This window comes from Acipenser ruthenus, chromosome 17 (genome assembly GCF_902713425.1).
Source record: "Acipenser ruthenus chromosome 17, fAciRut3.2 maternal haplotype, whole genome shotgun sequence".
In the NCBI taxonomy this organism is placed as follows: Eukaryota; Metazoa; Chordata; class Actinopteri; order Acipenseriformes; family Acipenseridae; genus Acipenser; species Acipenser ruthenus.
The window spans coordinates 900,951-918,733 of NC_081205.1; the positions used below are offsets into that span (position 1 = coordinate 900,951).

The 17,783-nt window shown below is 41.9% G+C and overlaps 1 protein-coding gene across 5 annotated transcripts in view; it reads right to left on the minus strand.

Moving 5' to 3' along the window:
* LOC117423489 (protein kinase C alpha type) overlaps nt 1-15,890 on the minus strand; it is a 96,170-nt gene extending 80,280 nt beyond the window's left edge. For 4 of the 5 annotated variants that reach the window (XM_058989708.1, XM_058989706.1, XM_058989705.1 and 1 more), the window contains exons 1-2: nt 15,472-15,890; nt 12,206-12,237 (exon numbers count right to left, since the gene is read on the minus strand). In XM_058989708.1, the coding sequence (XP_058845691.1) occupies nt 12,206-12,237; nt 15,472-15,641 (202 nt within the window). In that variant the 5' untranslated portion in view covers nt 15,642-15,890. The remainder of the gene's footprint in view (nt 1-12,205; nt 12,238-15,471) is intronic. The other variant, XM_058989707.1, reaches the window with a different exon arrangement.
* Between the last annotated feature and the right edge of the window lie 1,893 nt (nt 15,891-17,783).

Consider the following 17,783-nt stretch of genomic DNA (forward strand, 5'->3'; position numbering starts at 1 on the left):
GCAGTAATAGCATTTACCTAGGATTATGCTGAATTATGTATAGTACATTTGTAAACGATACCCTTTTAAAGTCTTTTCGGAGATGGTTGATTTTTTAGTGTGATGCTTTCTTATTTATTTATTTTTTAATTGTGCAACAACAGTGTAAATAGCTATTCAGTCTGGCTCCCATCCAGTTTCCACCAAAAACAAACTTTATGAGTTATATTCCACAATGAATTTGAGTCAAGTCACTGCACATTAGGCACCAAAATCACCAAATTAGAATCTATTTGAGCTGTGTGTTGAAATAAGACTCCCCTGCCAATCTGCTGGTTTTGAATTCCAGTGAACCCCACAAAGACATTTCCAACTGGGAATTACACAGAAGGGGTTTCAAACCAAATGCACATGGTTTATTTGTAACCCCATGAAGCCTGGTTGATGCATGGGACTACGATCGCAGTGCACGACTAGTCCACAGAAACACGGTCTTGATCCAACAGAGCGAGGGAAAGGAAATCTGCAGCTTTCACAGATCAGGACCTTCACCTTGCAGGGAGCCACTCCACTGTGAACGAACCTCAACACACAGACTGAAGGCGCTTCAGAAAGCATCAAGGAATGTGTACTTCCCACCTTCATTCTAGCTTCATGAGTGCAAAAGTCTGGCACGTGGGTGTTGAGCATTCATCTATGAAGCAGATATGTGTAAAGCTAGCAAAATCACGCTGACTGACACACGGAGGAGAGAAGTTCCAGAGCTGAGCAGCAACGGCTCTTCTAGGCTGTAATCATGAAAGTTTCAATATTACAGCCCCTTTATTAAAAGTTACAAAAAGGAACAACCGTTAAGGCATGAAAAAACGTGCAAGCTGCCCAACAAGCCAGTGGAACTGGACTTCCTTTGAGGGATGAACGTTGATCCGACAAAAAGAAAGAGGTTCCCTTCAAGCTAACGACGTGTTTGATGCACAAAGCATCTAAAAAAAATAAAAGCACTCGCATAAATTAAACAATGACACCGTAACAGACTACATGACGTCATGATGCACAATGTACTCCATCAAACTAAGCGGTTTAGCACAGGATTACAAGGCATTACCCCAGAAACCCTGCTAAAAAAAAAGCCACAAAGTGCTGGAAACAGGAGCCATGTACGGGTAGCTACCCGTGGCTAAACGTACCAGCACGCTGAGCCCTGGTCATCAGTTCAGAACGATACCGTTTCAAATCACTGGTTTTGTTTCTCTGAAGGGGAGCTCACACTTAGACCAGATTAGAGTGATGCCTGCACAGTTGTAAAGTGAGCAGTCATCTCAGTAGAACTGAAAACACCAGCAGCAGCCTGGAAGGTCTGTAGATATGTGTTCATACAGTACACGTTTACACATTCATTTTTATTACTCCCTTAAGTATAATTTTTATTGTGCTTTAATATACATCCGCACACAAATTCCCTCAAATGCTCTGTCCCTCTTACGATATCAGTGTCTCCAATATTTCTCAATACAAATTACTCCTTGGTAGCATCAGTAACTAATGGGTTTCCAGAACATAAATTATATCACTTTAATCACTGCAATATTACTGTACTTGTTCTTCTAGAGACTGTGTATTTAAAGCTCTGCCTAATGTTCCGGTCTAATTAAGAACATTTATGTAGAAATTGATGGGTTTAGTTTTTGTGTGGCTATTCCAACTGTGAAAGAACTTGCTACTGGCACACAGTAGTTTTATGAAGGTTTAATAAGCTAACTAGACAGATAATCTTTTAAGCCAACTACAGTGTGGAGAAGCTATAAAAAAAGCAAATAGAATATTAGGTTATATAGCCAAGACAGTTGAATTCAAATCAAGAGAAGTTATATTAAAATTATACAATGCACTGGTACGACCACACCTAGAATAGCGTATCCAGTTCTGGTCCCCATATCATAAGAAAGACATTGAGGCATTGGAGAGAGTACAGAGGAGAGCAACACGATTCATTCCAGGATTGAAAGGTGTGTCATGTGAAGATAGACGGAAAGAGCTGAATCTGTATAGCCTTGAAAGGAGGAGAGCCAGAGGTGACTTAATAGAGGCATTTAAAATTGTCACGGGGCTTAACAAAGTAACTGCTGAGCATTATTTTCACAGGTCACAGAGAACAGAACCAGGGGCCACGGGTGGAAGCTGTAGAAGGGCATATTCAGAACCGAGGGGAGAAGGAGCTTTTTCACAGAAAGGGTGGTGAACCATTGGAACAGACTGCCGGGCAGAGTTGTTGAAGCAGAGACTATAGGATCCTTCAAGAATAGACTGGATGCTGTCATGAACAATACCGTATAACCCTCTCTGTGATCACAACAATAAGACCTTTAGCTAGCTGCCTGGAGGAAGGGCGGTCCGCTTAGCCACAGATTCCCAGAGGTTTCATTTCCCCTAGTAACTAAATGGTTAGGGGGAGGGTTGTTTTAACTCTCCTGTTAACTGACCACGCTTGCATTAAGCGAGTGAGCATAGGTGGGCCGAAAAGCCTTTTCTCGTTCTAGAATTTCTTATGGTCTTATATCAAGAGGATCTGTCTATCTTAATGCAACCTAGAGAAATCACTGTCCTATTTACCAAGCTCTATAAAAGAGGTTTCATGGAGGTTTCAAAAGCACTTGCTAAACGTAAAAGCTTAACCTCACCCAACAGTGGAACATGTAACACACAGATATAATATCCATGCACAATGAATTCTCAATTGAACCTTCTTTTATCAATATGAACTGCTACTGTTCAGAGCCGTGACATGCAAACATCGTATCAAACACAACAAGCATTTTCCAGGAATTCATTTTCACAGCAAAAAAACAACAAACAAGGTACTGCAAGCAAGTATGCAAATTCTCTCCTCCTCATTGCTATCACTCAATAAACCCCGCCCACACATGTATGTAAGCTTTTGCTTTAGGTATATGTTGGCAGTTACTAGTTTGATTTGAAAATGGGGCGCAAAAGAAAAACGCTTAATGAACACTGTGCACGATAGCCTGGCCGAGGGCTGAAGTCTCCACGGCAGGTCGAAGCGGGCCTGTCTGCCTTGCCTTCCAGCTGTGCTGAAGCAGGAGAGGGGTGGCGCTCAGACCGAATAAGCGCAAGTTAGTTCTGCTCAACTATCTAATGTTTTATTCTGTGCATAATATTTTTACTCGTGAATGTATGCTGTACAAGTCTGTGTAATACACTTTTATATGCTGTGTTTTCTAGGGTTTGTTTGAGACAATTTTTTAATTTGTGTAGGAACTTTACCTTTACAAAGTATGGCTCCGTTGTGATCCCTCCCCTCCCTTGTTTCAAGAGCAGGTCTTCAATCTCTCTACCTTTTAAACACAGAGGCATGATGTCTATTATCACTGGTCCCTCTTTCCACTTGCTCACCTGCATTCATTCAAGATATTCAAATACAACTGCTTAATCCTGGTACCTGTGCAGCAGTCACATGGTCTGATCGCAGCCAGACCATTGGAGTTGAGTTCAAACTACAACACAGGAAGTGATTAGGAACCAGGAAGCAGCTGCAACTTTACAGCTGTAGCACTGCATTTGATCTGCATAATGACAATGCTGCTCGCACAAATAAGAAGTATGAAAAGTGATCTTAAGAGAATCGGTTAGCACTGCTATACATGTGTAAATGAGTTGCTTATAAGAGAAGTAACCAAACCATACCATACAAGGCAGGTACAGTAAAGCTAACAGTTAACAACGTTACTACAGAAGAAAAAGCCCTACTGTTACAAATCATATTATTCTGGTTTATTTAAAATAAAGGGAGCATTAACAGCAGCTGTCTTGCAAATCTATTCCTGTTAACCCAACAGGATGAGGCGTAATGTTCTGCTACACTTCTTTGGAAGTACCAGAGAGTTATTAAATGGAATTTGATAACAGCTGAAATAGAATTCAATTATTTCATACTGAAGTACACCAGTCCTCCATAAAACAAAAAAACAACTATGTTGTGTAGTGTTTGCATTAAGTTTTTATTTATTTATTTTTTGTGGACTGAGAACCAACCGCAGGAACAATTGACAGTCACTATAAATTAGCATTCCATCTATACAACTGCAAAGGCAGTGAAATGCTATATATACATTCCTCACTGTTTCACTTCCCTTTCAGTCAACAGATATTACAGGATCCGGCAGTGAGCAGGAGATGGTTCCAGAGTTCACAATAAGCACACAGAGACACAGCAGCAGGCAGATGCTTCTCTCGGGTTACAGAAGTGACTCTCAATTTGAATAGAGCGATGTCTCATTTCAGATAAACTGCAATTTGTTTAAACATGAAGCGGCCCACTATGTTATGTTCAAATTTAAACTGCAACATGATTACAATCTGCTTGATGTTACGATGGGCTCTGTTCACAAAGCCTGACAGTAATTCATGGGTTTGTAAGAAAGCAGACACTTCAACCAGCCACCCTTTCTTAGTATGTATTGACACATGGGTGCTGTATGTACAATGTGATCTTATATGCAATTACATGTTATACAGTAGGGTTACAGACACTTCATGTTATTAGGTCTTCATTTGTCTTGATCACAACATCTCAGTGTGGTGACACCCCCTTGTCACCATTCCTAAAGGCTTTTATAATTTCCATTTTCAAAAGGCAGTCAACCAAAAATGCAGAATCCTGTTTTTCGCCTTACGAACAAGAAAAGCCCTTTCTTTGTCGGAGACGTGCTTTATAGGCTGATCCATTACTGTCGCTTACACTGCATGCTGCCTGCTGATTAAGACCAGGCAAGGGCAAGGACAATCGCGGGGCATAAGAGTGCAGTACCAGGCTTGAACAACAGGAGTCACTATAGAGACCCAACACATTGGAAAACAGTCCTTCCTGTGTATGTCAATAATATTACACCGGGGATCAGGTGAGTGTATCGCTTTCTGGTTATCATTACAGACCCTGAAAGAATATTTTCCAGGATCAGTCACTGGCAGATGGCACATGCCCCCCCACACTGCAATACAAGACAATAATACTGTGTCATCACAGTTCAATATTCTGCATGGTCACATTAATAAATCATGTGTTGTCAGCTTGTCAAAGTGTTCTCTATTAATAGAACGCCTAGGCACAAACCTTGCCATGCTGACTGCATACTCTCCATTCGAGCTGTACCTTAGGAATTAAAAAAAAAAAAGAACAATGTGTGAATAACCCACCCCCACCCCATTGGAACAGTAATCTGCTAATCTGTTTATAATGTGCCGCTCCGAAGGCGGGAATCCCCTCGCTAATTCTCATCCAGTATCAGCTGCCAGCTCCGACACGGAGCCAGCCAGTCAAACGCAGCACCTCTCACAAACAACCTTGACACTGACTGTGTTCGTTCTGCTGCAGTCTACACATGCAGAGCAGGTGTGAACTTACTGTTTGCTGTTCAATGCCTTCCGGGCCACTGATGAGAGACAATAGAAAACAATATAGTACAGGCTGTCTACTCTCCACACCAGTGACTAAATGGCATCTGCTCCACGATGTTGTTTATTATCAGCGAGACCCGTCAGGGAAATCCCTCCCTCTGTACCAAACGCTGCATAACAAACAAACAAACAAACAAACAAACAAACAAACAAACAAACAAACAGGAATACTGAGCAGGCAAAGCAGCATTACCAATGACACCAAAAGCCCTGGACAGCTCTGATGGAAACAACTTGTACATTTTATGTAATGGAAATCCAGGAAGACAGCTCTAGGGTACCATTTCCTACTAACACTCAACAGCTGCAATTACAGACTGTGTGTACTGTGCAGACAGCACTGGGCTCTACTAAACAGCCACTCAAAGTGATACATTCAGCCAAAGCAACCCCTTTTAGAAGCACATTGAGCACTAAATAGCATGTCTGAGAAGCCTGAACTGTCCCAGTGAACAGGGAGCCAAATGGTAAAAATAAGCTTAGACAAAGAAATAATAACTGCCACTAGCAGTGCTAAAAATACATATTATTTACTAAAGCCAGCAATAGACTTTTAAGAAGACTGCATGTTGCATCTGAAATCAAACCTTGCTAGTGAGCTGTATTGCAGTTCCCTTTACTGAATATTAGTGGAGTGGAAAATGCAGAAGATGGGCTGTGCCCTTCCCCCCACGCCCCCCCCCCCCCCCCCCCTCCACCGGGTAGTCCATGGGAATGGGACCTTAGGAGGGCTGAGTCAATTAAACGCTTGGGGACAAACTCCTGCAGCGTGTGGTGGGACAGAGAGCTCTGGCAAGGACACAGAATCAAATTCGTTTCAGTTTGGCAACACATCTGTGTGTGTATTTTTAAACGTTTAAAAATAAAGACCTTCTGATGCTTAGTGTATCCCCTATTTATGTACTGCCCTACCCCCTCCCCCCTCCCTAAGAAACCCAAGTTGACAGCACCTCATTCCAAGGTGTCCTTGGCAGTAGCAACATGGCCAGCTTGTTCCACAAATAAACCACTTGCACTGAATACTAACCGTTTAACAACACAGTAACGTTCTGTGCAGGAGCCACAGAACGGAGGCACTTTGATAACCTGAGGCGTATTGTTTTAGGCATTTCTGACCCGGATAAGCTGTTTCAGAACATACTGGTTTACTGGCATTAGACTTGCTGCAAGATTATTTAAAAAAAAAAAAAAAAATGCATTCAGTTAAATAGGAAGAAATTCAAAAACGAACTGTGATATTCTGGTGCCCTGAGGATAAACAATGCTGAGTTTAGATTTTCCCTTGAGTCATGTTCTGCTCTGCTGGCCAGTAACCGCATATAATTTCCCAGTCCACTGCGCTCCTCTTATTATTAATTTATTTGTTTTTACAGGCTATATAATTCATATATTTTTTTTTAAAAAAAAGAGAAAAAAAAACACATCTACTGTATGTATTCATAATTCTTACAGTGTTTTTTTATAAACCCCCGGAGAATGATACATATGCAGGAAGGCAAATGCCCTACAAACTTAAATGCAAATATGGTGTGTGAGCTCCAGTTTCTTCAGATGAAAGGAAAGCAAAAACACAGACGAAAAAAGAAATGGTTACGAGCGAGATGAAGTTGCTAAACTGTCCTGGAAATGAAACCGCTGTCCTTTACATCAATAAACAGAACCTTCCTCCCTGGTGTTTGACATATTCTTACAGACAGCATCTTACTACAGACAGACTCACATTAATCCGGTTTGATGTTGGATTTCCATAATCTTGGTACACAAAATTCAGTGATCCCAGAAGATATAAGGAGACCTGCCCCCATTTAGATCAAAGAGATGGATGTCTTTTTAAATACACCTCGCATACAGGGAATAGCCCTGGCTGGCATGATTCACCGCACACAGTGTTACACCAATTCCCAGTTTCTTCCAAGTACTAGGCCTGCTTGATGAATTCCTGATTTCTGAAAGCGTTCCTGAAAAAACAAACAAAATGCAGTGAATCGATGGAAACCCAGACTAAGGTATAAGCAAGGGTTTTATAATCTCAAGCTTCCTCAAGCGATTCAGACCAAAATATAACCTAAAAACATCTGCATACACAAAAAACATCTGTTTGGTGTATAAGTGTGTGAACTATGCATCAGCTGCAGAGTCACTTACAATTACGTCTCACCCGAAAGACGGAGCACAAGGAGGTTAAGTGACTTGCTCAGGGTCACACAATGAGTCAGTGGCTGAGGTGGGATTTGAACCGGGGACCTCCTGGTTACAAGCCCTTTTCTTTAACCACTGGACCACACAGCCTCTTTGTGTTGAATGGTATAGCATTATGAGTTAGGGTTCGAGTTTCACAATCTAAATTATTGGGACGGAACAACAGCGCTGTGCTCTCCAGGTAAGCACTGCCACACTTCAGGTAAGCACTGCAGCACCACGCTGAATTCACGTAGCGGCACGGAGGCTAACGTGTGCTGCTCTTTCCAGGGCTTGTATTGCGGAGTTCAGAAAGAAGGGCTGCCCCAGCCTCCATCTAACACACAGTGCCGCACACCTGTCCATTGGCAAGCATCCCGAGTTGCTCTGGGCTTGACCTTCATTTGCATGCCTTATGAATGTCACGTGATCCGAAAGACGATCTCATCGTGAGCCCCCCTCCATGGGGTCAGCAGCATAGCTGAGCCACATCTTTAAGAACAGCATGTCACTGGCTGATTCATACGCAGAACCATCAAGTCCTGGGATCACTTCTGATCTTCCACTATTTGCTGCACACTGTATTGCACCCCAACCGCATGCCACTCATTCTCTGCATTCTCTGCATTACATTGCCGTACAGTATGCAGCTCAGGAATCTGTCATTATATATATACTGTATATATCTTTCTCTTCTATGCTCGAAGTAATATCAGCCTGTGCAGTCGTAACGCAATGCTTGGTATTATTAACCTCAGCATGCAAAAACTCGACTTTAGCTTAGTTTTGTTTTATTTTTTAGGAAAGGCAACAGCATAATTGATTTCTTAAATATAAGTAAAATCGTGCCATTATTTATGTGGATTGCTTGTGTCCAGTAAGCAGGATCTAGTGTCAGGTTTCATCATTCTTAACAATCCACCTTTGCATAAAACTACTCACAACCACAGCACTGACAAGCAAGCAGCAAACAACTGAGATTCAGGTGAGAGCAGCAGTCACTGCTGAGCTTCCTCTGCTAATGAGAAACGCCTGCAGGAAGAAGCACGGGTTTCAGGTGCACAGCCCCTCACATGACTCATTAATATGTTATGCAACAGTATGAAAGCTGCATCTGTTTAATGGTGACCTTATAATCTACTGGCAGCCCCTGTATGTGGGATCCTGCTGCTGTGCATGGAGCTTTTATATCATCCAGCCAGGGGACATCAATCCATACACTGGCCAGGGCTGTGTGTCAGACTTGCAAGTATTGCATTCCAGTTCCTCTTCTGACATCATAAAAAAAGATAACCTTCTTCTTATAAGAAAGCCTTAGTGGCCTGGGAAACATTGCAAACCCATGTGGTTTAAATGAACAGATACCAGCGACGTGACAGCGCTGTTCGACAGGAACGAGCTGCTGTAAATACGACTCGCCCCGCCCCTACCAGTTTACTAGCGTCATTTTCCTCTCGTTCCTCAAAGCAATGCACATAGTTTCCTAGTTGGACAATGCAATAAGATATGATATGGCAAACTGAATACAGTACACCCTGACTCAAATAAAAACTTAAAAGAACGCTCTTTGCATTTTATGCTCCAGAAAGTTTCAATTGTTTAAAAGTCCTTAGAAGCACACCGTACCCTTTGGATTCAATTAAGAGAAAAGCAACATCTCTGCATATTTCAGAAGGTATTTCCAGAGGACCCATGGAGTCTGCAGGTATTTATTGTGAAATGTTACCAGAACCACTACTACACCATGTCACAGAATAGCATTTTGAAATGGTTTCAAAGGGAGGGGGGGAAGGCTTCAGGGCTTAGAGGAGAACTATCTGCCAATCAGAACGTAAAATGAGGCGGAGGACCTTTTTCACGGAACAGCGAGACTCAATTGTTTTTTATTACTATGAAACTGAAAGTCACAAACCTTTTCCTTTCATAACAAACCACATGTATTTCAATGTGACAGAGTAGAATTTTTTTTTTTTAAATCAGATTTATTTGATAAGCAATTTTAGCTATACACCAAGAATAGAAAATAAACAGCAAACTGATTTTAAATTACTACCCAAACAAAAAACAGCATTTTGTGGTACAGAAATAACAGAAAATATAAAGACAAGCCAATCATGCTACGTTGATGCAATTTAACAGAGTGGCCATTTACACAAAGCAAAATCTCTTACAATATTTCAGGATGTGCCGTGTGCTACTAACCCTTTCACTGCCAGAACCTGCTGCAACAGAAAGAGTCACTGGCAGCAGAGAGCATCCTGTCTATGACCTAACTACTGGGGATAGGGTTGTATACTTGTTGTATTTAAGTTTAGACACCACTCTCTACCCCAGTGCAAACCCAAGTCTTCATGAGTTAGGAGGCAGATGACCAGAGTTTCCCACAATTGTTGAACTAAATAATTTCCAGCTGTTTGAATGAAATAGTATACCCTACTAATAGAATGAAACAGTATACCCTACTAATACTAGAACCCTGAGCCTGCCTTGAGACAGAGGAGATCATGTGCCAAACCCTTGATCTGAGCTTGGGATTGTCATGCAGCTGAGATTCCATCTGTAAACAACAAGAAGAATTCACTTCCTGTATCCGCAGCAAGGACTGTCCGACAGGGGCGGAATAACACTTTTTGACGGCGTGCCAAATACACGTGTCATTTACCTGTAAAAGAATGGCATTAAAAAGACAGGCAGCGTGCTATTAAACAGAGTGGGTACTTTCACTTGTATTGCCTTTTCAATAAAAAAAACAAAAAAATAATTGCGACTTGCCCAACTCAGAGAACATCCCACAGAAGGAAAACATTTTTATTTTGTTTCCAAAACTTTAAAAACTTCCAGATGTCTTTTTAAATGAGTCAGCAGTGGTCGTGAGTAGACTTGAAGACCTGTTGACAGCAACCCTCCCTCAAGCCATGAATAAGAATAATCCATGCACCAGCACACTGCAAACGGAACGAAATTCCAAACGTCACCTTAATCATCGCTTTACACCAGATTAGAAACATAATACAGCGTGTACCCAAAGTGCAAGAAAAACAAAGATGCAATAGTGAACACATTAAAAAGAACACCACTCACTCCACGTTACAAAGGCTGTCAGCGAAACTTGGCACGCCTTCAAGGAATGCATCTAGCGTCTGTTACACGGTCCATTGGGTTTTTTTTTTTTTTTATCAGATTGTTCCCAAGGATAGCCGTCTGTAATTATCACATATCCATTATGGGGCGCCCGACTTCCTGGATGCAGTTACTGTCAGCAGAAACAAATTTTTTAAATGTTTTTTAAATGGAGATAGGACAATTGTGCTTACCCTTATACATGTCTCCCATAGTAAAAGCAGAGCAAAGTGTAATAAAGCATAGTGAAAGCTTGGTAAAGCATAGGTAAGCATTGTGAAGCCCAGAGAAGTATGGTAAAGCATATTTAAAATCACGTCTCGGTGCTTGGCTTTATTTAATCTTGCAGGCATGTTCCACCCTATTTATCAGATGAAGCAGCAACATTTGCGCTGTAGTCGGCTGTAACGATGCAATCAGTACAAGCTGGCCTGGTTCTGTGGGCGGGCTTTGCAATGCGAAACCAATACGCACTGGTGATCCATTCAAGCACCATGGCACCACACCAACCAGTCCACACCCCATGCATGGTGCACTACTGCACATAACCTTAGAGCACAAGATAACGACTTTACATAAGAAACCTGCTCAACAGCCTTGCAGATGCAAAGAAAAGGAAATGTCAGAAAGCAATAACAGCTTCTAAACCACAACAAACCACAGCGGAGGAAAAGGTGCACTGTTTGTTGAATTGTTGTTTGTAAGGCATTCAGAATTCACAAAACCACATCCTAGGTAATGTACCGAGTGACTCTAACATTCAAATTTAGCACACCGAGCAAGAGGATGGAAATGCCGGCTCCTCGCTCGTTTCTGCGATCGCCGATGAAAAAAGAAAGAAAGAAATTATATTGTCTCAGGTTTCTTCTCTGTACTTCTATAGAAAACACGCTTGTAATAGAACAGCTATATGGCACATCTATGGAATCAGTGAACCCCATCCGAGGACTGCTGAGAATTTTCCATTCAGCTCGACCGCTCTGCCTCACAAGCACCATTTTGGATGCCCCTGACAGCCCCTTACTAAAGTGTAGAAACAAACCAAAGACGTCAAAGTTGTCTTTCCGCAAAACTACCATGATGACAGCAAACAAGGCAAGAGCAGTCAGGCTCCGGCTCAGCATGAATACCCACTCCCTCATTGCTCTGCGTGTCACCTCGCGAGCACAGATATCAGGATTATAAAAAGCACCTTATAACGGAACGAAGCCTTCTTCTACAAGCCCGCCTCAGCATCAGCAAGGTTATTCCACAATCAGTCAGTCTACAACTTACTTCCAGATTACTCCCTCAGTGGTACGAGGCACTGCCTACACGGCAGCTCCGAGGTCCTGTTTGTGTACTGTGTGCAGTTTCTTTAGGAGGAAATTGTCTCAAACAGTACATTACACAAAGCAGCAGGAGATGGAAATCAAGGTCATTCATAAATAGATATGAAAAAATGTAATTTACATACCTTGGCACTGAAATCCTTGCTTTCCAAATCCCCTAAAATAAAAAAGGAGATGAATCAGTCAGAGCCCTGTGTACACATATAATATATACTGACATGGTCATTTTTAGCATTAGTGTTTCGGAACACAGTACAAATACAAAGTGGTTTGTTTTAGCAAGCCTGATTAGTATAACTGGTTTACAGGAACTACAAGTAAGTTTGTCAGCTTGTAACCAGCAGAGAATATCAAATAAGTGATTCCACTAATTACCTGAAAAGCTATATACACACGCGCACACACACACACACACACACACACACACACACACACACACACACACACGGTGCAATGCTAATGGTGACGCTATAAATTTGATTTAACAAACTAACACATGTTACAGTTTAAAGAGAGAAACTGCATTTGAGATTGTAATTACAGTTCTTATTAATAAAAAAAGTAATTTATTTAACAAGTGCTTTTTATGTACAATAGAATGTGCATCTAGTTTCACAGGGAAGGTAATGTAATGCTCTGTCCTGCATTGCTCTGGGGAATACAACTGCAGAGATGGAAACAATAATCCCTGATTTCAGAAACATTTTTTAAGGTGGGCTTGCCAACCTTCTATTGGCATCTTCAGGGATGGAAATAAGACTCCTGTTGCATCACAGTTTGATTCATTCCTAGTTGTACTATGGGTTGTACTATGGGTTTAATAACACATACACCTATACACTGTGCATAATCAAGCTTGTATTAAAACCTGGCATGGATGAAACTGCTATGCAAGAGGAGTCTTATTTCCATCCTTGAACTGTCACAATCATCTTCATCCATCTTCTTCCCAAATATATTATAATTCTTTAGGCGTAAGTTATAGTTCCGCTCATTCAATGCCAGATACGATCTTCCTCAGAATAGTGATTCTTATCAATGCTCTGGGCACATATTGAATGTTCTTATTTTTAGCCGCTCGCCATCGCAAAGCCGTGGCCAATGAAAATCCAGGGTCCACGACCTTCACAGTATACAGATTGTGACGACCAAACACAGCGCTGAATGATGTAGCACGTGTGAGAGGCTTTGCGTAACACATGCAACATGCATGCAGTGCTAGAACCATTGCAAACAATGGGCAGGAGCACTAAGCCCTGTGTGAAAGGCAGGGGCAGTCCTCCTGGATCTCTGTGAATAGGAATTATATTGCTGCACCTCGTTTACAGAACACCTCCAAGCAACCACTCCACGACTGTGCACTCGGACATGCCCATATACACGACAACACATCAGAGCAACAGATTACAGCTATTGTAAAACTATAAAAGCCAAGAATCCATGCAAGCTTATTGACAGTTATGTCAAGCTGCGTATTCCGCAGGGAGATTAATGCATTTACAGCTTATGGGGCTTGTCTTACTCAAACACAGATATGAGGGTTGAAGCAATTAGGAGAGTGTCAGTCTACAACTATCACTCCTGTCCTGGAGGCGATGTAAATTAGCAATGGGCTGACACATCTCCTAAACTTCACGTATTCAGCAGGTACAGTTAACTGGAAGAGTGCTCCCCATGACTTTCTGCATGAACACCTTTTGTCCAAATGCCTGCTCTGTACAGACCTGTACCCCGAGTAGTTCAAATAACAAGGAGTTCTGATCTACAGCGTGTGTTTCTCTATTCACTCTATTGAGGCTCTGGCTAAGTCTTGACTGCTGTGCTCCACGTTTCAAAAACACATCATGAGAATGCAATGTATAAGAGAGGGAGCTGTTAGCTGCCCTGTCTTATCATCTTTATAAAAGTAACCACAGTAAAAGACAGCAAAGTGTTATAATTCACAGTGAACGCATGATTAAGCATTGGTGTGTATTGTAAAGCAGCTAAAAAAACCCCATCTAAACCTATGGTAAACTAGAGTAAACAGTATATTCAAGGGAAAAGCATGGGGGGATTGTCATGGTAAGCTTGTATAAGGGCAAACACAATTTAATTTCAGGGTTTCTGATTTTAGTTTTTAACCGGTAAAGTGTTTATCCTATAGACGCACTGGAAATGACTTTTGGGGTTCACTGCTTTCCTGTTGTAATAGAGGCACAGCGCTCTGGGATTCGTATCTGCAGTGAACATTTATATTAATAAAGAACAGCAAAAGTAGTAAATACCCCATTGAATAACAGAAGCCCTAGTCTGATCTGAAGCCCTGCTAGCATCACCGGTCCTGTAAGCATTGCACGACTCACGCGCTCAATCCTTTTTTAACTGAGCTCTGAAGCAGCAGAGAATCGCCCCAGTATTTCAGTAAGACCGCTTTTAAATGATACCAGGGCTCCGCGGGCCCACTTGATTGATGACAGAGCTAAAAAGAGGCGTTATCCTTCCTATCCCTCTTTACAGATCTGCAGTGCTGAGTTCATGCAACACTGCATAAAAACGGGTGTGATCTACAGACTGTTAAAATTAAATGCCACTAACAATGTCCACTATTGGATTGCTTCTAAGAGCAGAAAATCAATAGGATTGTATTCCAGCGCTGCTTGATTACTTCATCTGGAGATCCCACTGTTGGTTTTTTCTTTGCACTGAAACGTTACTGTATTTACATAGATGCAGTAGATGTGGTTATGTGGCGATCGCTACCTCTACAGTGCATATTGTATAACCAACCATGTACACTGTGTACAGTCCAGTGCGATACAGTATTAATATCTAGCTCAGTCCAGTGCAAGACCATTGCTCGCGAGGTATTCTCCAAATTCAGAATACATTTGGTCTTGAGCGAAAAGGTATTGCGTGGAATTCCACGTGCGCACACGATTGGTAAGCAAACGGAGAGGGTAAACGCAACAGCGTAGCCTGTACGACGGCATACAATTTATCTGGGATGATCATCCAATACAAAAACTATTCGGCTGAAACATCACCATGCGTGTTTACCACCAAGGACACCCGAGACAGCACCGTTCGGGGGCTTTAATTATTAAGGGCTGGGGGTCCACCCAACTTGTGAATAAGGTCATGCATGCTCAGCTGTTTATTAATTAAAACGTATATTACAGTATAAACATATACAACCACCCAGTCTTGCGGGATGCTAAGAATTGATACAATTATTATTATTATTATTATTATTATTATTATTGCAAGAGTGTGGTTAATATAATATCGGCTATAATACAACAACAAAAAATATATATTGCAACGTGCATTGTAATATTGCATTATAACACATGATCTGGTTTTTCCAGATTTAAATCTGAAAACAACACGAACAAAGGCAGCCGCTTACCAAATGAAGTCGGTGCAGTGACTGCAGAATGTCGGCTGTTTGAAGAACCGCGCCGTGAACTTGTGGTCTTTCACTTCGTGGACGTTCTTCTGTCTCAGAGCGCCTTTACGGGCGAATCTGTTCGCTACGTCCGCTGAGGACGAGTCGTTCATATGTATCACATCAGCCATAATCACCAGAAACTTTTTATAAAAGGAGCCAGAGAGAGAAAGAAAGAGGAGGTAAGAGCCCCACCTCCCGGGTTTTGCTTTGCACAGTCTGGTATGTTATTTCTATAGTGCTGTTTTTTGAAGGTAGAATACTTTACCCCAGTAGCTCTCTACAGCATAACTAGTTAATGACAGCTCTGGCTGAACACTCTCCCTCTATCTCTCTCTCTCTCTCTCCTTCCTCCTTTCACTGGGGCTGACGTCAGCGAATACGCTGCTCTCAAATGGGAGTGTACATTTATTTGCTCGAGGGTGTGACAGCGCCGTGCGCCTCCTATTGGTGGCGAGCTCGAAGCGGCGGTGGGGTCATTGCAAAATCAACATCGTAACACATACTACCGAACGACGCATTCCAGTGTTCCCGGACAACTGAACGGGTGCAATGGACTAAACATCGTAAGAGTGTACCGCACCGTGTTGCAACAGCGTAACAGAGTGCAGTAAGTCACAGTAAAATAAAGAGGTTCAGCACAGTCGAGTATGGCAAATCACAAATACGAGAAACACGAAAAGCATTGTCAATCCACGGAAAAGCAAGGGGAATGCATGCGATAACACAAGCATGGCTGAAGAATGGGAATACATCTTCACCACAGTACTGTGCGCATTCACCACGCAGAACTGTTAGGAGAAGATGCATCTATACTTTGTCTTGTTTTTCATGGGCTTGCTGTGAGTTGAATCGACCGCAAACTAAAGATAAAATGCGCCGGAGTGAACCTAATTATGAATTATTTATTAATTTTTAAGCACACAGTAAAACCTGGTAAAGCTCATGCTGTTTAGCAATAGGAAAATTATGAATTCTATTACCTGTATATATAACCCTATATATCAAATCCATACCTTGTGATATTATATATACTAAACACATACCGAACGTGAGGCACCTCACTGTGAACGCAAAACCAAACGCGCACCATCACAGCCTGAACTCCTAGGTAGATTTAAAAGATTTAAATCATGTTCTTCTGTAATCTCGGTGTATGACCGCATGCGTGCTCTATGTGTGGCTAACGAAGCTTTAAAAACAAGATACTTGAAAGAAAGCAGTGGCGCTGGAACAATTTTTAAAGTGGGGGTGCTGAAAGCCATTGAACAAAACTGTAACCCCTGTATATGCTGGAGGCCATGCAAAGCCAGCACCCCTAGTTCGCCTCCGCTTGAAAGTGTAGGGTAAATAAAAATGATGGGTCTGGTAGTCAACGTTTCCACCTTGTGGCTAATAAATGAAATAGCACCCTGTAGTTTGTGGCAACTGACCTGCTCAGAAGGGTTCAACAGTTCAAGAGAAGCTCAGACAATACCCAAGCAAAGGTTCTGTAATAGCTCTCCTCGCAGCTGATGAGTCAATCCTACAGAGCTGAATGGTAAGACCTTTGTCTTCGAACCCGATAGTGAAGCAATCTAAGAGGCAAAGAGGGTATATAGGGAAGATTGTAGAGCCGGATGTCATGCCCTGGGGAGATTGCACTTTGAATATTGCATTCAATACTGGTCCCTGTACTACCAAACAGACACCATGACTGCATAGAGAGTCCAGAGAAGGGCAATCAGACTAAAAGGAAGGAGGAATGAAGATGGGCTCAGGGTGCTGAATCTGTTTAGCCAGAAACAAAGAAGGGTTAAGAGGGTGTAATTACAGATTTTTTTTCTTTTTTTTATAATTCTTAAAAGAAGCTGATCATTTTGAAATGAAGTGGAGATGGGCTTCGGACAGAGGGTAGGAGGAAGCATGTTTTTGCACAGAGAGTGATGAGAGTATGGAATGGTTTACCAAGCCACGTCACTGATGCTGGGTCACATTGGGAGCATGCGGAAGAATTGTTTTGTGAGCCTCATTTTAGATCAACTGCTCACATTAAATGGCTTTCCAGGGCACAGAACCATTTGATCATCTGGGGTGAACCAGTGCTGGTCAGGGCCACCAGATATTGCAGTACTAAGTTCAGTTCAAAGAAGTTTATGAGCTCACTCTGTGCAAATACTGTGCAGATTTCCCATCAACATGCAGCCAGATCTCAGATCATGTTTATAACCCCTTACTTATAATTAAAATACAATTAAAATAATAATAATTTGACGAATGATTACAGTTATGAG